The 21,774-nt window shown below is 41.7% G+C and overlaps 1 protein-coding gene across 1 annotated transcript; it reads right to left on the bottom strand.

The window, feature by feature from the left end:
• Nucleotides 1-1,799: 1,799 nt before the first annotated feature.
• On the bottom strand, nucleotides 1,800-12,978 carry ANKRD34B (ankyrin repeat domain 34B). Its single transcript, XM_060761712.2, has 2 exons — nucleotides 12,672-12,978; nucleotides 1,800-6,388 (listed from the first exon to the last, which is right to left on the bottom strand). Exon 2 carries the CDS (start codon nucleotides 6,343-6,345, stop codon nucleotides 4,849-4,851), a length of 1,497 nt encoding a protein of 498 aa, XP_060617695.2. The 5' UTR covers nucleotides 6,346-6,388; nucleotides 12,672-12,978; the 3' UTR covers nucleotides 1,800-4,848.
• Nucleotides 12,979-21,774: the final 8,796 nt, after the last annotated feature.

Here is a 21,774-nt window from a genome sequence, read left to right as displayed (position 1 = left end):
GCACTTGATAACCACAGTTGGGAGTCAAGTTAGACTGTCTAGACCAGACGTGGGTAAACGTTGGTCCTCCAGATGTTTTGGATCCCAACTCCTACAATTCCTAACAGCCTTGGGTCCTTTTCCTTTCCCCCTCAGCCACTTAATCGGAAAAGGAAGGGGCCTGAGGCTGTTAGGAATTGTGCGTGATCTAGCGCAGCTCTAAAACATCTTCCTGCCTGTCTGAAAAAATGGCTCAACATTTGGATACTATTTCGAAGCCACTGGAGGCATAACATTTGATGCAGATAAAAGTATCAGAATATCTTAAGAGATTAAAAGTCAGACAATGTGACTAATTTTTCCAACACTTTACTGTGATTACTAAGAACCAGCATGGTTTTCTCACAAACACATCATGCCTGATTGATTTTACCTCTTTTTTTGCTATTATTACAAACAGATAAAGGGACTATAGTATATTTAACTTGTGATACAGTTTTTAAAAAGATCTTCCAAATATTAGAAAGGTTTTCCTGATTCTATGAATTGACTGGAACCTCAATACCAGGTACTATAAACACCAGGTTATATATCTCATGGGCTTTCCTCCTGTGAAATATAATCTACAGCATATGGTATTTGTTAGCAGTCTTCCATCCAAGTATTAACTAGAGGTGGCAGTGTTTAACTTTCAAAATAAGATGGGATCTGGTGTCTTAAGGGCATTTAGACTAAATCAAAAATAAGAGTATAGGTAACCTGATGATTAACTGCACTACCCTTTTCTTCCTTTATGAAAGGTTAGATATGAGGTAAAGAAGAGATGTATCTCAGTGTCTTTTGACACAATTCTCATTGATGGTGGAGTAAGAAAACTTATTTAGATGAGGACCTGGGAACAAAAAAAATATGACATTGGCTCTTGATCATCTGGGAAAAATATTGGGCAAAACAACTTCCAAAAGTGGATGTCTGTTCGTCCACTGCAGCAAAAACCGTAATGATTAACAAATGGTATCATGGCTTGACTCACAGATGAAATGGATAAGAAGTCAGAAGGTGTCAAAAAATGTTCCTATTGGAAGAAATGCTGATGAAAAAGAATGTGGACGCTGAGAAAATTTGTGATATCAGAGGGCAGCACAGGAAATACACACACACAGAGAACATATTGGCGACTGAAGGGACAAATTCTGCCTTTGATAGACACCTGTAGTTGTTATCAATTAAATACATTATCAATATGCAAACTCTTTCCCTCCTGTCATGATTGGTATTATTCAAGCACCTTTCCAGTTCTAGTCCCATGTAGTTCCAGGTGATTCTGAGTGGTGAATTGTCATCAAAAGAGAAACCCAGGGTGCATCTAGACAACATCTTAGACCAGGCATGGGCAAACTTCAGCCCTCCAGGTGTTTTGGACTTCAAATCCCACAATTCCTAACAGTCTCAGGACACTTCCTTTCCCTCCTCAGCCGCTTAAGCCCATCTACACTGTAGAATTATTGCAATTTGACACCACTTTAACTGTGTAGCTCAGCACTATGGAAACATGGAATTTACAATTTAGTGTGGTACCAGCACTCTTTGGCAGAGAAGGCTGACAGCCTTGTAGTACTACAACTCCCAGGATACCATGGGATGGAGATATGACAGTCAAACTGCATTAATTTTACAGTGTAGATGCACCCCTAGTAGTTTCAATAAAGTTGGGATGAGATCATGCCCAGGAAGGGGGCGCATTTGTTCAGAGGCACAGCAGCATCTTCATTGTCTGAGCATGGGAGAGGGTTGTTCTTTCATACAGATGAGTCTTAATGGATTGTGACAGGTGCTTTTTTATTCTTCACCTTTTGCAAGCTCTACAGATGAAAGCTGTGAGAAACAGCCTTACTGTTTCTCACAGCATCCACGGCATTGTCTTTTACAGAGGTGGGAAAGAGAACTGATGTTGTAAATGTCAGCCTTAATTGTACCGACACTTTTCCCCAGAAGTAGCATTAATCATATCTCTGTAGTCAGTGACAACTGGTAGCATGTGGCTCTTTCAAAATGTCAGAAACATACTGAGTTCCTTCTATTTTCTGAATCCAACAGTGAACCAATTTTTTCTTGCTTTCCATTAGCAATATTCAGTTCTGTGTTGTTTGCAAAACTTGATAGATTCACTTATACCAAGATAGTATATCCCTATTAAATAATCAGTGTTTTATAGTGCACTAGCCATCCCTGCCACGCATTGCTGTGGCCCAGTCTGTGTATATGTGTTTTGTGTGTATATATGTGTATATATGTGTGTTTGTTTTTGCGCATGCGTTGTAATGTTTGTTTGGTTTTTTTTTTTTGGCTTTTTAAGTCTCTTCCGCTGTGTTTTTCAGTGTTTTTATGAATGATGGTCAATCATTAGCCTGATACGTGTATTGTTTCCACGTTTGGTGTCAATTTGTCCAATGGTTTTTGAGTTATGTTAATCCCACAAACAAACATTACATTTTATTTATATAGATGGTCACTCGTTGGCCTGAGAGGTGTATTGTGTCCAAATTTGGTATCAGTTCACCCAGTGGTTTTTGAGTTATGTTAATCCCACAAACAAACATTACATTTTTATTTATATAGATGTGACTATATATCTCTATTCAAGCTACATTTTTTCATGACAGCTGCTTTTATGTTGTCTAAGAGTTTGTAGCCTTCTTTACAGCACAACTCAAAATAAAATGCAAACCAGTCATTCCAACCTATATATGAAAACACAGAGAGCAGCCACAAAGGAAAGCTTCCATACAAGCAGATAGGACATCTAGTTTGTGCACAAAAGGCACAGGACAACAGAAATCAGTTTGAGTGACAGGAAGGGAAGGCTTCCAAGTCCCTCCTTTGCGCCTTATTTATGCCTTTTCTCATCTCTTCCAACAACATCAATGTTTTATTGTAAGGCTTTAAAGAATGAAAGCAAGAAATAAGGACGCATAAAAACAAGAACTGTGGGTCTCCAGGTGGTTTTGATAAACACAGAGATATAAATTCAGATAACATTAGCAAAGCTACAACCCCAAATAGTGCAACTGTACTGGATTAGAAGAGGTTCTGCAAAGCAACTGCATTAGAGTTTATGTAGACACTTCCACAACCACTTGCAACCATCCCTTTTGATACCACTATGAAAACACAGAGCCACTGGCACAATGGGCTTTGTATTAGCACAATGATGTAACTGGATAAAGTTCATAGTGTGTTCTTTTTACAGTGCTGTTCAATAAAACCATGATCAAAGTGCACTTGGACTAATAGATAACTGTATGCTCCTATGGGCTTTCCCCCCTCTTCTCATGAATTTCAAAGCTTTGCCACTATAAGAACATGGAATTATAATTTAAGTGTCCAAAATATAAGGTTTCTGCACGCCCCCAGATCCTGTTCATTTAAAGTTCCATACTGTTAAATACCAGGACCAGAATAAGTCTGAATGCCAACAATAGTTGAAATACATTTCAAAACTCAGTCACTCAATCATGAAATACACCTCTGGTTGACTTTTATCACCTCCACAGTTATTTTGAAATAAATAAATAAATAAATATTTTATATATTGATATATCAACACTAAAAGCTTCACAGAGCTAGAGAGGATAACATTTGCTTTGTAAGGCTGAAAAATGTATTTTGAATTTCAAACCATTTCTTCCATTGATCAACAACTAGATCAAATCATAGCTCTTTTATACATTGCTTACATTTTATGGTTCAAATACCCCACTTTAAAATTGTTGCTAAATATATATAATTTTCCTCAGTGTGCATTTGCCTTTGCAAAGATATTTATAACCTTTTCAAAAATTATACTTTGATATAAGAATAATAGACTGTAGCCACAATGAAGTATGACTAAGCCTACTGAAACCAATGAGCTTAAGTACATTCAACTACCATACATACGAAGTAGAATTCAGCAGAAAAAGAAGACAACAGCAGGACTAATGAGGACCGGGAGACTATGACCCCTTCTATACTGCCATATAAAATCCAGATTATTGCTTTAAACTAGATTATATGGCAGTGTAGACTCATATAATCCAATTCAAAGCAGATAATGTGGATTATCTGATTTCAATATCTGGATTATATGGCAGTATAGAAGGGACTTTAATCATCTTTCATCCATAGGCATGCCATAGGCAAAAGTATAGTCCCGTTCTCAATTGCACTGCATGAGTTTTAATCTTTTAATAGCTGCTGAAACACAAGTTAAAGCACCACTAGTCTCATAAAAGACAATGCTTAGTACAGTAGAGTCTCGCTTATCCAACATTCTGTATGTTTTGGTGCTGAATTCGTAAATATGGTAATTACTACATAACGTTACCATATATTGAACTGCTTTTTCTGTCAATTTGTTGTAAAAAATGATGTTTTGGTGCTTAATTTGTAAAATTATAATGTAATTTGACGTTTAATAGGCTTTTCCTTAATCCCTCCTTATTATCCAACGTTTTCGCTTATCCAACGTTCTGCCGACCTGTTTGTGTTGGATAAGCAAGACTCTACTGCATTAACAAACTCAAAACATTGCCTCAAAGTCTTGCCTCATCCAAAAAATAGTTATATTCGCTGTGCAGCAATGAGGAATCATACCCATAGTTTCTTACTATGAAAGTTATGGTGAAGGCAGAGATATTTTGCACCATATTTTATCCATAGCCAACAAAAGCATCTTTTTTACAGCTGAAGCTCAAGGAAAATGTTTGGTACTGAGTAAGAGATATGGAACTGCTGCCTTGTTAACATAGAAATTTGGGAGGCCAACTCTCATACTTCAAAAACATCAAGTTGTTAAAATGCCATTTACAGCTGTTGCTTCGTAATCAGCTAAAAATTCACCAGCTGCTTTATCTGCTCAGTCTGCAATGACTGCCTCCGTGTCAAGAGAGTCTTAGTTTTGAAATCCTTAGGGTAAGCTGGTGCAGTTGGAATTAGGGTTTTTTGCCCACAAGAAAATGAATTTATCTTGTGTATATCAGAAAATGGAGGATGAGGGTTCACATTTAAAGGAGGAAGAAAACCAGGCCTAGCCAAAGCAGTGTGGTCCGAACCCCGTCTCTCTAAAATAGCATGATTTCTCCTGCTCAAGAAAGTGGGAGGCATATTTTCAATCAGTTCTCTGGAACTAGATGACAGGGATGGTGTCTGGGAGAGAAGCTTTTTCTTTCCAAGGAGCAATTTGCTGTCTTCTGTAAGGGGACTTAAGCTAGTTGTCAACTGTGAATCAGAACTGTAGTGATTTGCCCCCAAATTTCTCCTGTGAACAATGCTTTTCAGTGTGGATACAAAACTTGTTTGGGCTGAATCTGAATTCTGCTCTGCAGGAATTTCATTTCGATTGATCTCACCGGAGAGCAGATGAGAACCTATCTCATCGCCGGACATTTTTCTTGAGGAAGTTTGCTCTAAGTTTTTCAAGAAATTAAGGGTATCTTTTATATCAATGCTGTGATGTCTAGTGATAAACCTCTTAGATAGGGCTAGACTGTTAATTTTAAGATACAGCTCTTCTTCGGGTGTTATATCCTGAAGCTCTTCTTGTAAAGATCGTATTTGATTCTGTCCCACTATTGAAGAATTGGTCTTCATCCAAGGTTCGGAGAACGCATATTGCGTTTGAGGTCCATTGTATGTTTTCCTTGAAGGCGATTGTGGTTCAGGTGAATCTTCCTTTCTTCCAGGGTTTTCTTTAAAGTTAAAGAGAGCGTTTTCTTTTTGGCTTGTGTTTGTGGATAGAGATGGAGATGTTTTAACTTCTACATCTGATGGGGAAGTGCAAGAATCTAGAGACTGAGATTCATCGCTGTCAAGTGGAGGTACATTTAAATATTGCCTTGTTCTTTGTTTTCCAGATGGAGACCTATCTTTTGTAATGATGATCACTTCTTTTCCTTTTGCTTTGCAAGCATCTAAAAGAACTTTCAGCGTTTCTTTATCCTCTGAGTTCACTGAGTAAACAAGGACGGAATTGCCAGAATGATCTTGCAGGCTCACATCTGCTCCACTTTTAAGCAGCAAGGAGATGATTTCAGGACCAGCTTTCTGCACACACGCATGCATCAAGGCTGTCTTTCCAGCTTTGTCCTGGATATTTGGGTCTGCCTTATTTTCCAGAAGATATTTCACCATTTTGACTTTGCTGACACTCTGGTGGTCCACATGGTTGGTTTTACAAGCAACCATTAAAGGGGTTTCACCACGGTCATTGCTTTCATTGATATAGGCCCCACCTTCTAGCAACAATCTTGTGAGACGAAGTCTTCTGTGATAGACAGCTTTTATCAGAGAGTTCCCATCAGGTGAAAGCTCTATGGACTCTTCCATCTTCTGTTTTTGAACTGAAGACCAGGATTGTTCAAAATGCAACCTAAATTGGAGAAACATTGGATTAAGAATATATATATTTCCTGATTGAAAAACTAAAAGAGTCACTGTTAAATGTCACACAAACTACAAAATCACAGTCCATGTGTTTTTAAAATCTTAAAATTATATTTCTATTCCCATGTAACAGGATCATTGAAGGTGAACATCAGATTTCTTTATATTACTCATGTTTGTCTGACACTAGAAGCTGCAATTTGCATTATACCCTGGTTTGAGTGTTGGACTAGGACACTGAGAGACCAAGGATCAAATCCTTACTCACTTATGGAAATACTTTTTTTCCAGCTTATATAATGCAATATTAAACGTATAACCAACTCATATGGTACCGCAGTGGTTCTCAACCTGGGGTCCCCAGATGTTTTTGGCCTACAACTCCCAGAAATCACAGTCAGTTTACCAGCTGTTAGGATTTCTGGGAGTTGAAGGCCAAAAACATCTGGGGACTTCAGGTTGAGAACCACTGTGATACAGCATTAAGCAATATACAATGAACAAAAAACTGTAGTTTATACAGTGATTTTACATCAGTAACAAAAGTAGAGTCTTTCTTGCTGTAAAGCAGACTTCTCTTAAGGGCATAAGATCCCTTGCTTTCTCTAAAGATACTCTTGAGTGGAGTTTTCAGTCCCTTGTAGGAGGATATCCACGTAGAGGATTTCCAGACCGGTTTCGACTAACGTCTTCCTCAGATGGAGAAATGCGAAGAGTACAATGAAGTGGACATCAAGTTCTCCAAAATAATCATTCTTCCTCGGGTGGATAAGAAGAATCAGGAAGAATTATTATTTTGGAGAACTTGATGTCCACTTCATTGTACTCTTCACATTTCTCCAGGAAAAGAAGATAATAGCAGGACTCATGAAGACCGGGTGATTATGGCCTCTTCTACACTGCCATATAAAATCAAGGTTATCTGCTTTGAACTGAATTATATGGCAGTGTAGACTCATATAATCCATTTCAAAGTAGATAATGTAGATTATCTGCTTTCATAATCTGGATTATATGACAGTATAGAAGGGACTTTAGTAATCTTTCATCCATAGGCATGCCGTAAGTTGAAGCTGAAGGCAACTAACAATAACATGTACGTTTAGGAAGAAATCCTAATTCCAAAGTCTTAAATAAAGGTCTTGTTGTAACTTGACACCAGAAGGAAGCCAATCTTGGTGTCAATTGGGACTCCAAAGGAAAGACATATCACAAATGGAGATCCACAGTAGAGAACAGTTCATAGCATTCTTATTTGGATTGTATGTATACGCTTATTCATGAGGGATGATGTCTAAATTCTGTTACTAACAGAATTGCTTGAACAACCTAGAAAATTCCTAGAAAGGACATACTTTGTCAGATGTAGGTAGGAGAAACCATGGGTACCAATCTCATGGTATATACATTCTACTATACCTTACACATTAATCAGATGTAAACTTCAGACACTGTAATTCATGCATTTCCACACACACACATACACATATATACATACAGGTACGTAAGTGTTTTTGGGAAGCAAATATATTGTAAATTATATCAATACACCAACTAGAAGCCTCCTCATAAGAATTTTAGGAAAACGTAACCTCTAATATAAATGCTAAGAAAGGAGAAGGGGGTGTCCAGTCTCTGTGTTTAAGTTAATCATTTGGATGTGAAGGTCTCTCAAGCTCCAAGAAACCATCATGATTTGCAGCTTCTTTCCTGTCCCCTAATTAGATTTTTTGGAAAGCCTCCACTGATATTATTAGAAGCTATTTTAAAAGTTTAATTTCTCCAAGAAGCTTTTGAAGGATTGTTTTTTTTAATTAAATGTTTAAATTAATTTTAATTGAAGCATTTGAAAGGAATTCTGCTAAAGAAGAAAATACTGATCTTCCCCAAGAAGTACAGCACTTCTTGGAAAATCCCCATCTTGCACAGCATTTAAATCTTGAAGAGGTCTCTACTGCTGCCATGATGGCCTACAGTTTTGGCCAACATGCATTGATTATAGATTCATGCTGAAAGACCTAGAAATTCCTAGAGAGTTCTTTGAGTTTTTTAAAAAATTTTGTGTCAAAAGCATTGCATAAATAAGTATAAAAACTAATAAAATAGAGGAAGCACACCATTTTTGACCAAAACCAGGCAACAGCGACTGCATTGTCTGTAGCTTTAAGTAATTCTTCCTCTGTGCATGAGGCAGGGCATTATGGACAAGCATACAGTTGCTAAGTTGTTGTTCTGCTCCACAGTCGCACAAGGTGGAGGATTCTTTTAGGTAGTGCCATGTTGCCAGGTTGTCTTTTGATCTGCCCATTTCCCTTCTGAGTCTGTTCAGGTACTTCCAAGTTGACTATTCTTGTTGTGATTCCTGGTTTAGCTGCCCAGAGGGATGCTCTTGCTGTTGCTGGGGGAACATTGAAAGGAGTGGTGGTTTTCATGAAGCTTTTCCTTGATTTAAGCCTACTGGAAGGAGGCAGATAGCCATGCAGTGGATGGCTTTCACAGTATTCAGTCTTATTTCTCTCACAGTTAGCAGCAACTTCCCGTCATACATCAGGGGGGCAATGCCAGCTAGCCTGTAGAGTTTATCAACAGGTGTAGGTTTGAGACATCCTGTGATTATTCTGCATGTTTAGTTCAATGCTATATTCACCTGCTTCGCATGGACAGACTTGTGCCAAACAGGGCAGGCATACCCTTTTAGTTAAAAAGTAGCAATTTCTTTAGATTCATACTGAAAGATCTAGGAATTCCTAGAGAGAGGTTCTCTAAGGTAAAAAAAGTTGTTTCTTTATTTGTGATTTTTCTTTTTCATGTGAGTCTTGTGCTGCTTCCTAAAATGAGCACCTCAAGCAATTTATTTTATCTTTTGTGACCCTTGGACTAAAGCTGTTGCACACTGAGCTTGGAAAGCAAAGTCAACATTTTTATCTGAACATATTCCTCAGCCACACTGCAGCTCAAAACAAGGTGGTTTATTTACAGTCAATAATACTATTTTACTATTAAGTTTCAATGTAGAATTATAATCTCAAGACACAAATACAGTAAGTAGAGTCTCGCTTATCCAACATAACGGGCTGGCAGAACGTTGGATAAGCGAAAATGTTGGATAATAAGGGATTAAGGAAAAGCCTATTAAATGTCAAATTACGTTATGATTTTACAAATTAAGCACAAAACATCATGTTTTACAAGAAATTGACAGAAAAAGCAGTTCAATACATGGCAACGTTCTGTAGTAATTACTGTATTTATGAATTTAGCAGCAAAACATTGCAATGTATTGAAACAGCTGTGGATCCAGGCAGGAGGCAGACTGCGTTGGTTAATACAGAATGTTGGATGAGCAAAGGTTGGATAAGCGAGACTCTACTGTACATCATTTATTTGGGTGCAACCATCATATTTCGTAGTGATGCTGGCAGATGGGGACATTTAGGTGGCATTTATTTATCATGTCAGAAGCAAATTGAGAATACAATTATATTGTGTATTTATCATGTCAGGGGCAGACCAAACAGTTGCGTTGCATTTTTAACAAACAAACAAACAAACAAACAAACAATCAAACAAACAAAACACAAAGTTTGCAAGCTTGTTAGTTGATTAAATGTCCTTTGACCAGCAGCTGGCCACTTGGAGTGCCACTGGTGTTGCTGCAAGAAGGTCCTCCATTATGCATGTGGCAGGGCTTAGGTTACATTGCAGCAGGTGGTCAGTGGTTTGCTCTTCTCCACACTCTCATGTTGTGGATTCCACTTTGTAGCCCCATTTCTTAAGGTTGGCTCTGCATCTCGTGGTGCCAGAGCGCAGTCTGTTCAGTGCCTTCCAAGTCGTCCAGTTTTCTGTGTGCCCAGGAGGGAGTCTCTCATTCGGTATCAACCATGGATTGAGGTTCTGGGTTTGAGCTTGCCACTTTTGGACTCTCACTTGCTGGGGTGTTCCAGCGAGTGTCTCTGTAGATCTTAGAAAACTATTTTTTGATTTAAGTCATTGACGTGCTGGCTGATACCCAAAAAGGGGATGAGCTGGAGATGTCACTGCCTTGGTCCTTTCACTATTGGTTGCTACTTCCGAGCGGATGTCAGGTGGTGCAATACTGGCTAAACAGTGTAATTTCTCCAGTGGTGTAGGGCGACTTGCAGCATTTAGGTGGCATAAAAAGCATCAGTTATAAATGATAAAAAGTGTTAAGGTACCCACAACATCCAGGGAAGGGGGCATAGTCTATACCAGGCATTGGCAAACTTCGACGCTCCAGGTGTTTTGGACTCCAACTTCCACAATTCCTAAATGGTCTAAAACAGAGCCTGAAGGTCTTTGGCGAGCCCTCTGATACCCCCTCGCAACCCCCCCCCCCCAGGGGTCCTGACTCACAGGTTGATAAATGCTGGTCTAAGGTTTGCATGAATAAAATGACTATTCCCAGCATGACTTCAGGTTAGTATGCTTTAGGAAGCAAGGCTCATCAAACACACTTTAATCCTATGCATTGCTCAAATATTGTTCTTCTGACTTCAGAAGAGTTGGCTCCCAAGGAAAGGTGCAGAACAGTGCAACATTTCTGGGTTGTGTTGTACTGCGCCTTCAGTCCTTTTGAGTTATAGGGGCCGTATCTTGGGGTTTTCTTGGCAAGACATGTTCAGAGTGGGCTTTGCCATGGTTCTCTTCAGAGGCTGAGAGAGTATGACTTGCCCAAAGCCACTTCCCAGAGCCTCGCAGAGATTTGAACCTTAGCCTCTAGGGTCATAATCCAACACTCAAACCAGGACACCACAATGTATTATCAAAGGCTTTCATGGCTGGAATCGCTAGGTTGTTGTGAGTTTTCTGGGCTGTACGACCATGTTCCAGAAACATTCTCTCCTGATGTTGGCATCTATGGCAGGCATCCTCAGATGTGAAGTCTGTTGAAAACTAGGAAAATTGGGCTTATATATCTGTGGAATATCCAGGGTGGGAGAAAGAACTCTTGTCTGTTGGAGGTAGGTGTGAATGTTGTCTCACAACCTCTAGGGATGCCTGCCATAGATGCCAGTGAAACGTCAGGAGAGAATGCTTCTGGAACATGGCCATACAGCCTGGAAAACTCACAACAACCTGGGACACCAGACTTTTCTGTAAATGATGGTTACTTCCATGCTATGTGTAGAGATGCAACTCAGCCAGTGAAAGCTTAGAAAAACCTGCACATCCCCATCAGTGTTAAGTAGTAGTACCCTAATAACAGTGCATAGTGAAGATAGCCCTGATTTCTGTATGGTTCACTTCCACATTATTTGGGCGGCCACTGAAAGACCACCTTTCTCAAGAAAAGAGTTCTCACTAACTCCCAACTCTCTGAATCAAAGCTGCTCACAATCAGTACCTCATCCAACTGCAACTGAATCCCAGGGAGGTGAGGATTCAACAACACATATTATATTGATCAATGCTATCAATTGGTGAAAAATTACCTTCTTAGCATGTCTGGGAACAAGTCGCAAACCACATATATACACGCAGAACTCCCAGAAGACTCAGGATGCATCTATATCAGGCAGGGGCAAACTTGGGCCCTCCAGGTATCTTGGACTCCAACTCCCACAATTCCTAACATCCACAGGTACTTTGATTTCCCCCCTCAGCCGCTAATCCAGGTGTGTTGGACTCCAACTCCCGCAATTTCTAAGAGCCTCAGGTCCTTTCCTTTTCCTCCTCAACCGCTAATCCAGGTGTCTTGGACTCCAAATCCCACAATTCCTAACAGCCTGAGGTCCTTTACTTTCCCCCCTCAGCCGCTAATCCAAGTGTCTTGGACTCCAACTCCCACAATTCCTAACAGTCTCGGGCCCTTTCCTTTCCCCCCTCAGCCGCTAAGGAATTGTGGGAGTTGGAGTCCAAGACACCCGGAGGGCCCAAGTTTGCCCATGCCTGGTCTATATTGTGGGATTCATGCAGCCTGACACCACTTGATCAGCATTATGGGGATTCTGTGAGTTATAGTTTAGTGAGGCACCATCTCTCTTTGGCAGACTTTGTCAAAAACATGCTACAACTCCCACGATTCCATCGCCTGGAGCCGAGGGAATCCAACCGGCGTCAAACCGCATTAATACCATTCCATAAAGTGGGTGCTCCGAGGACAAGAGGAGGAAGGGTACTATAGGGAGGGACAATGGGTGCCAAGAAGGCTCTAGTCAGTAGACCTCGCCAAGCTGCAACCCCATGACTCCTCCAGAGCAGCTGAAAGTGGAGCCCAATTCCATTCATTCTCTTCTTTCTCCGCTTACCTGCTTCTGAGAGCTGCGGTTGGAAGAGGAGGAGGAGGAGAGTCTTTTGTGTAGGCTCCGGAGGAATTCGTGGAAGAGAAGCAAAGGAGGAAGAAGGGAAAGGGAAGCAAAGGAGATGCCTTTCCTCCGAGAGGCTGGTGCTTCTGCGGCTTCTCCCTCCCCCGCGCTCCCCTTCCCCTGGCTAATGCGGAGGGCGGGCTTGGCAGGAGCTCCCCGCCGCCTTGAGCCCTGCGCCCAGGTAGAGATGCAGCAGGGAAGGAAGGAGGGAAGGAGGAATGGCTTGGGCAGGCTGCGGGGCTGCCTATTGGCTGCACAGCACTCTCTGGGTGTCTTCTCTGGCAGAGCGGGGGCGAGGATTTCTCGGCCTCAGGTGCCCAAACCACCTGACCGACTTTTTTTATGTGTGGGAAGCTCTTTGGATAGAGTCCAGGCATGGGCAAACTTCGGCCATCCAGTTTGGGTGGACCAGACATGGGCAAACTTTGGCCCTCCAGGTGTTTTGGACCTGGGATGGCCAGGTATGCTGATGACAATATGCTGATGACAACGTTGTCTGTGCGCATTCAGAAGAAGACCTACAAGCCACTCTAAACACCTTCGCAGAAGCATACGAGAAGCTCGGCCTCTCATTGAACATAGAGAAAACCAAAGTGCTCTTCCAGCAGTCACCAGCCAATCTCTCTCCAATGCCAGAGATACAGTTTAATGCCATAATATTAGAAAATGATGACCATTTCCACTACCTTGGCAGCCACCTCTCCACAAAAGTCAACATTGACACCAAAATACAACACCGCCTGAGCTCTGCGAGTGCAGCATTTTTCTGAATGAAGCAGAGAGTGTTTGAGGACCGGGACAACCGTAGGGATACCAAGGTGCTTGTTTATAAAGCTACTAGCTGCCCCCTGCCACACGTTGCTGTGGCCCACATGGGGATTCTGTGTGGGAGGTTTGGCTCAATTCGATCGTTGGTGGGGTTCAGAATGCTCTGTGATTGTAGGTGAACTATAAACCCCAGCAACTAAAACCCCCAAATGTCAAGATTCTATTTTCCCCATACTCCACCATTGTTCACATTTGGGCATATTGAGTATTTGTGTAGAGTTTGGTCCAGATCCATCATTGTTTGAGCCCACAGTGATCTCTGGATGTAGGTGAACTACAACTCCAAAACCAAAGAACACTGCCCACCAAACCCTTCCAGTATTTTCCATTGGTCGTGGGAGAACTGTGTGCCAAGTTTGGTTCAATTCCATCATTGGTGGGGTTCAGAATGCTCTTTGATTGTAGGTGAACTATAAATCCCAGCCATTACAACTCCCAAATGACAAAATCATTTTTTTTTGAGTGAAGGACATACATTGGGTTGTTAGGTCTCTTGTGTCCAAATTTGGTGTCAATTCGTCCAATGGTTTTTGAGTTCTGATAATCCCACAAACAAACATTGCATTTTTATTTATATAGATTGTCCTCCCAACCCTGCTATATACCTGAGAAACGTGGTCTAAAGACATCACAAGCAACTCCTGGAATGAGTCCATCAGCGTTGCCTCTGAAAAATCCTGCAAATATCTTGGGAAGACAAACGGTCAATGTTAGCATGCTGGAAGAAGCAAAGACCACCAGCATTGAAGGGACGGTCCTGCACCATCAACTTCTCTGGACCAGCACTTTGTCCAAATGCCTGACCACCGTCTCCCAAAGCAGTTACTCTACTCCAAACTCAACGGAAAACAGAATGTTGGAAGACAGGAAAGAGATTTAAAGACGGGCTCAGAGCCAACCTTAAAAATGGAGGCATAGACACCGAGAACTGGGAAGCCCTGGCCGTTGAGCGCTCCAGCTGGAGGTCAGCTGTGATTAGCAGTGCTGTAGAATTTGAAGAGGAACGAATGGAAGGCAAAAAAGAGAAACGTGCCAAGAGGAAGGTGTGTCAAGCCAACACCGACCAGGACTGTCTTCCACCTGGAAACCAATGCCCTCACTGCAGGAGAACATGCAGAACAAGAATAGGGCTCCACAGTCACCTACGGACCCACCGCCAGTTCACCGATCTTGGAAGACAATCCTACTCGGACAAAGAGGGATCACCTAAGTAAGTAAGGCCAGCATGGGCAAACTTCGGCCCTCCAGGTGTTTTGGACCTGGGTAGGCCAGGCAGGGGCAAACTTTGGCCCTCTAGGTGTCTGTGTAGAGTCCAGGTATGGGCAAACTTCGGCCCTCCAGGCATTTTGGACCTGGGTAGACCAGGCATGGGCAAACTTTGGCCCTCTACGTGTCTGTGTAGAGTCCAGGTATAGGCAAACTTTGGCCCTCCAGGCATTTTGGACCTGGGTAAACCAGGCATGGGCAAACTTTAGGTGTTTTGGACCTGGGTAGGCCAAACATGGGCAAACTTCAGCCCTCCAGGTGTTTTGGACCTGGTAGGCCAGGCATGGGCAAACTTCAGCCCTCCAGGTGTTTTGGGCCTGGGTAGGCCAGGCATGGGCAAACTTCAGCCCTCCAGGTGTTTTGGACCTGGTAGGCCAGGTATGGGCAAATTTCAGCCCTCCAGGTGTTTTGGACCTAGTAGGCCAGGTATGGGCAAACTTCAGCCCTCCAGGTGTTTTGGGCCTGGGTAGGCCAGGCATGGGCAAACTTCAGCCCTCCAGGTGTTTTGGACCTGGTAGGCCAGGCATGGGCAAACTTCAGCCCTCCAGGTGTTTTGGGCCTGGGTAGGCCAGGCATGGGCAAACTTCAGCCCTCCAGGTGTTTTGGACCTGGTAGGCCAGGTATGGGCAAATTTCAGCCCTCCAGGTGTTTTGGACCTAGTAGGCCAGGTATGGGCAAACTTCAGCCCTCCAGGTGTTTTGGGCCTGGGTAGGCCAGGCATGGGCAAACTTCAGCCCTCCAGGTGTTTTGGACCTGGTAGGCCAGGCATGGGCAAACTTCAGCCATCCAGGTGTTTTGGACCTGGTAGGCCAGGTATGGGCAAACTTCAGCCCTCCAGGTGTTTTGGGCCTGGGTAGGCCAGGCATGGGCAAACTTTGGCCCTCCAGGTGTTTTGGACCTGGATAGGTTAGGCATGGGCAAACTTCAGGCCTCCAGATGTTTGGGTAGACTAGGCATGGGCAAACATTGGCCCTCCAGATGTTTTGGACCTATTTAGGCCATATGGGAGAATACGGCCTTCATATAATCTAGATTTAAGCCATATGAAAGTTTAAAGGGTTTACTCAGAACTTTGAATTGCGTCCAATATATGAACCAACTGTTGGCGAAGTTGTGTAAACAAGGTAGTTGTGTGTTCCTTGTAGTCGGGCCCAGTTACCAATTTGACCGTGACCAGCTAAAGTTTCTGAACAATTTTCAGAAGCAGTCCCACATAGAGCACATTGTTTGTTTGTGTGTGTTGTGCATCTTTGACTTGCCTGTCAACATATGGTGAATCCATTAATTTAATATAATTTTCTTAGGCAAGGAATGCTCATTACAATGATCAAGAAGGGGTGTAACAAAGACATGTGTCATTGTAGCCAGATCTAGGAGTGGGTGCAGCTATTGCACAAGTCTTAACTGAGACTTCTAGTGGGATAATTTTGTTAGTCTATGGCAGCATAAGGAGCCATTATTATGGACCATAAGGAAAGCTGAGTAAAGGAAAATAGACGCTTTTGAACTGTGGTGTTGGATGAAAATTCTGAGAGTGCCTTGGACCGCAAGAAGATCAAACCAGTCCATACTCAAGGAAATAATGCCCAACTGCTCACTGGAGGGAAGGATATTAGAAACAAAAATGAAGTACTTTGGCCACATAATGAGAAAGCAGGAAAGCTTGGAGAAGATGATGATGATGCTGGGGAAAAAGGAAAGAAAAAGGAAGAGGGGCCGACCAAGGGAAAGATGGATGGATAGTATCCTTGAAGTGACTGGCTTGACTCTGAAGGAGCTGGGGATGGCCATGGCAGACAGGGAGCTCTGCCGTGGGCTGGTCCCGGAGGTCATGAAGAGTTGGAAACGACAACAATGACAGCAAAAAATCACCACCAAAATGTGTTGGACTTTAAGGACTGACATATTTATTACACATTAATATTACAAATATAAACATGTAATACATCTATTTTTATGTTTCTCACAGGATTAGCTTTTGAGGACTTGTATCAGATGCAATAAAGCTATTCTGAATTTACATAGTCATAGGGGAAAGGCAATTGTAAGTAGTCACATTAGAGAAAAATGAAATGTAATATTAAAAAACCAATGGGGTGATATTTCAATTTCTAATATGCACTATTCTAATATGCCAAATATATTAATCACAAAACTCATATCCCCTCCAAATTCAACACTAACAGTATTAGTTGAATAAGTAATGGACTGTTTGCTGCCATTAAAACTAGATGAGAATCACTACAGAAAAGGATTTTAGTAGATCACAATATGTATTAGATTTCCATTTAAATCCTTAACCTCTATGCAATGGGACAATAACAACAACAACAACAACAACAACAACAACAACAACAACTTTATCTATACTCCATCCCGTCTCCCTGAGAGCTCTCAGAATGGCTTACAACAGTGTAAATAACACAACAATAATAAAAATAAAACAATGATAGTAAACCAATAAACTAAAAACCAACTGAAATAGAATCAACACAAGTAACTAAACAATCCATAAAAGTGAAAACATATTATATTTTTTAAAAATTGTGCCTTAAACACCTTTAAACATTTTAAAGCCTAAATGGGAAAACAAAGATGGTAGGGTGAAGTACTTAGGAATAGACCTTTACAGGTGGATTATGTATGTAAATAGCCTTAGAAATGCAAAAATTGTGGATATAGTGATAAGGCAACCGGTTCAGTATTAATGATAATTGTTGGGAGACAAAAGTAGGTGGGAAGATGTTGCCTAAAAGTCAATTAGTAGACAAGCACGAAATGGGGAAGGTCATCGGCGATCACTCGTGTCTGAGTATGATTGCCTTCCAAGTGTAGGGTATTGGCGGTGGGTCTGTAGCTGGCATGTAGCTGGGGGGGGGGGGCTTGGGGGGCTTCAGCCCCCTCCCCCAAATTCTCATGGTGGTCCGCGAGAAGGCCTTACTGGTACATTATTTAAACTGTTATGTTTATTCATATCATGATCTGATCACCATGCTCAATATATTCCATATGCATGGGGGTATTGGGGTAATGATACAAAAGGTTTGCTGGGGTAGACCTTCTTTCACTCGGACTCAGCCCCCCCCCCCCCCCGAATCAAACTCAACTCCCCCAAAACAAAATCCTGGCTACGGGCCTGGTCTGTAGATGGCTGTTCTTGATCTGCATGTTCTTTCGCAGTTAGGACATCGATTTCCAGGTGGAAGGTGGTCCCGACAAGGACTGGTTTGACGCATCCTGCTCTTAATTCGTTTCTCCCTTTCACCCTCCATTTCTGCCTCTTTGAATTCCACAGCACTGTTGGTAACAGCTGGCCTCCAGTTAGAACACTCAAGGGCCAGGACTTCCCAGTTTTCAGTGTCTATGTCCCAGTTTTCAGTGTCTATGTTTTAAGGTTAGCTCTAAGCCCATCTTTAAATCTCTTTTCCTGTCCACCAACATTCTTTTTTCCTTTCCCCAACATTCTTTTTTCCATTCTTGACTTGAGAGTAGAGTAACTGCTTTGGGAGACAGTGATAGGGCATTCAGACAAGGTGGCCAGTCCAGTGAAGTTGATGGAGAAGGATAATTGCTTCATTGCTGGTAGTCATTGCTTCTTCCAGCTCCCTGGAATTTGTCCCTCTATCTTCCCAAGAGATTTGTAGGATTTTTTCGAGGCAACGCTGATGGAATTGTTCCAGAAGTTGAGTGTGACACCTGTAAACAGTTCACATTTTGCAGACATATAACAGGGTTGGGAGGACAATAGCTTTATAGACAAGTATCTTGGTATTCTACAAATGTCCTGATCCTCAAACACTCTCAGCTTCATTTGAGAAAATGCTGCACTCGCAGAGCTCAAGTGGTGTTGTATTTCATTGTCAATGTTGAGTTGGTCTGACCACCGATATGGTCTGACACTTTATGTATTTCTTTATAAATATGCTGCATAGAATGTACATGAAGAACATGTACATAGGATCAGAGCCTGCATCTAAAATCAGAACACAAGTTGCATTGCAATTTTTATTGTTTTGTGCAGTTGACAAATATATTTTATCAAAACTGAACATAGATAGGTAGTGCTCTTCTATCCCATCATTAGACGCAAGCAGTTTGTTCTTTACTGTCAGTCATTTTAAAAAACTCTGACAATGAGAACAAGAAAGATAGGAAACTTGAACTTTGCATGGCCACTAGTCTGTGGCATGCAACCATTAATTCAAGTTTAATGGTTGAATCATTGCTATAAGTAAAAATACTTTGAGCAAAAAGCATGCCATGTTACCATGACTCTGAAGTAGCTAGCTGAATAAGGTACAGATGTAAACAATGTGACAATGAGGTCCCTATGATGAAAACATCCAAGGACACTTATGGCGTATTATCCTTTCTTGCTATCCTTGCTTCCTCCTTTCGTCACACACCACCCACATTGTTAATACTGTTTTTCTATTGAAAGCCCAGAAGATGAATACGCAACACACCCACTCTTTTGGAAATGTTACTGCTCTTCTATGACCTGTTCTTATGTAAGGCATGTGGGTGGTGTACACTTCTGAATGGTTTATCAAGGTTGCCAGTGGGGATGGCATCATTACTGGCTAAAGCAGTCCCCTGCACATTGACTTAATTTGGCTGCTATATTTATGTCTCTGTAATTGAATATGGGGAGAAACTTCAGGGCAGCTGATATGAGAGGGCTTTCATGGGAAGTAAACATTTTTGAAAAGTATGGTTTTATATGCTATTCAGGTGAGTTATTTTGAGCACAATGTGTTTTGAATCCTTTTTTACATATTCTGTTTTAAAAAGCAAGGGCTCTGCAAGATCATGCTTCCTAGTTAAATAAGTTAAAATAACTATCTCTCTTTTTCTTTAGTAGCCTCCTATTACAAAGACTGGTCCATTTCTAAAAGAAGATTGCCTCTCACATTTCTAAAATTTTGTACCTCCTCTGGTAATAGTATGGCAGAGGAGGCTCAAATACCCTAAAGGTACTAGATTCCACCCGATCTCGGACACAAACCAGGGTCAGTCCTGGTTAGTACTTGGATAGGAGACCACCAACAAATACCAGGTGCTGTAGGCTGTATTTCAGGGGAAGGGACTGACAAAACCACCTCTGAGTATTCCTTGTGTAAGAAAACCCTATGACAGTGGTTCTCAATCTGGGCCCCCCAGATGTTTTTGGCCTTCAACTCCCAGAAATCCTAACAGCTGCTAAACTGGCAGGGATTTCTGGGAATTGTAGGCCAAAAACATCTGGGGACCCCAGGTCGAGAAACACTGCCTTATGAAATCCATAGGGCAGCATAAGTCAACTGGCAAAGGCAAACCTCCCCTGAGGAAACCCTGCCAAGAAAAAAACATTTCATCTTAGGGCCATCATAAATTGGAAATTACTTGACGGTATACAACATTAGTGTAGTCAAAGGAATAAGATCTTTTCCTCATTGAACAATGGATTTATTTATTTATCGTAGCAGAAGCAAATGAAGGGTACAGTTGAAATGTTAAAAATATGCAAAGTTTTAAAACTTGGCATTATAATACATGTCCTTTGACCACTTGGAGGGCCTCTGGTGTTGCTACGAGGGGCTGCTGATAAGTCTTTGGCTTTACCCAGAAAAAAGCGAGATAGGAAGATGAAACTTTACATTTATTCCACATACTGTCCACTGATATCACCACACTTCCTACTTTGGAATGCCAAGTTCTGTAAGCCTTGCAAAAAGAAGGATTTCGGTTGTGACTCACACCAGTCATCCGTAGCAGGCATGGCATCAGAAATGATGTGAAATTTGATATCCTTGAGGTGTTTCTTCAGGTTTGGAAACAGATGATAGTTAGAGGGAGCTAGATCCAGTGAATAAGGTGGGTGGTCAACCAGCTGGAAGCCTAGCTCCACTAGTTTTGCCATGGTCACTTGTGCAGTGTGAGTGAAAGCGTTGTCCTGCAGGAACAAGATTCCTTTGGACAGCTTGCCTGGTCTTTTGGTCTTCAGAGCTGCCTTCAATTGATCCAAAAGTTCAATGTAATACCTTGCATTGATGATGGAACCATTTTGAAGGTAGTCCACTAGCAGCACACCCTCCTTATCTCAGAACATAGACGCCATCACCTTAGTTGCCGATTTTTACACCCTGAACTTCTTTGGATCAGGACCACTGTGCCTCCACTCTTTTGACTGCTCCTTGGCTTCAGGGTCACACAAATAAATCCAGGTCTCATCCATAGTGACCAGTCAATCCAGGATGTTCTTATCAGTCTGCAAACGCTGACAAATGGACTGGAAAGTTTTCACTTGCATTCTTTTCTGATCTGTTGTCAATCATTTGGGGACCCACTGTGTAGAGAGCTTCTTCATGTTCAAATGTTCATGAATAATGACACAAACACATTCACGAGAAATCCCCATGATGTCTGCTATGCCTTTAGCTGAAATTCGCCATTCTCCAGTATGAGGTTGTGCACAGCATTGACGATCTCTGGAACAACAACCACTTTTGGGTCATCCAGGACGTTCCTCATCATTGGTGTTGAAGTGGCCCATTTTATATTTGGCAACCCAGTTCTTAACTGTAGAATATGAAGTGCATTGATCCCCCAATGTCTGCGACATATCACCATGAATATCCTTTGTGGACTTTCTTTGCAGAAACAAGAATTTTATCACTCCTCTGCTCTCATTTGCTGTGAATATAGCCTTAGACTCCGCCATTTTGTTTTCCCATGTGCCTAGATCACTATTGCCATAAGCTACAAATGCAAAATTTTACAAACATATATGAGACACATAGGACTTTCATGTGATGTAACATTCATTACCATAGACACAAAACAAGAACACAAAGCCAAAGACTTATCAGCAACCCCTTGTATAAGGAGGTCTCCCATTGTGCATGTGGCAGGGCTCAGACTGCATTGTAGTAGATGGTCTGTGGTTTGCTCTTCTCCACACTTGCATGTC

The sequence above is a fragment of the Anolis sagrei genome, chromosome 2 (genome assembly GCF_037176765.1).
Source record: "Anolis sagrei isolate rAnoSag1 chromosome 2, rAnoSag1.mat, whole genome shotgun sequence".
NCBI classification, from domain to species: domain Eukaryota; kingdom Metazoa; phylum Chordata; class Lepidosauria; order Squamata; family Dactyloidae; genus Anolis; species Anolis sagrei.
The sequence above is the reverse complement of the archived record's forward strand: the minus strand, read 5'-3'. Positions and strand labels throughout refer to the sequence as shown.

Coding starts and splice junctions, on each gene's coding strand:
- ANKRD34B (XM_060761712.2), bottom strand. CDS start 6,345: ATGGAAGAGTCCATAGAGCTTTCACCTGATGGGAACTCTCTGATAAAA.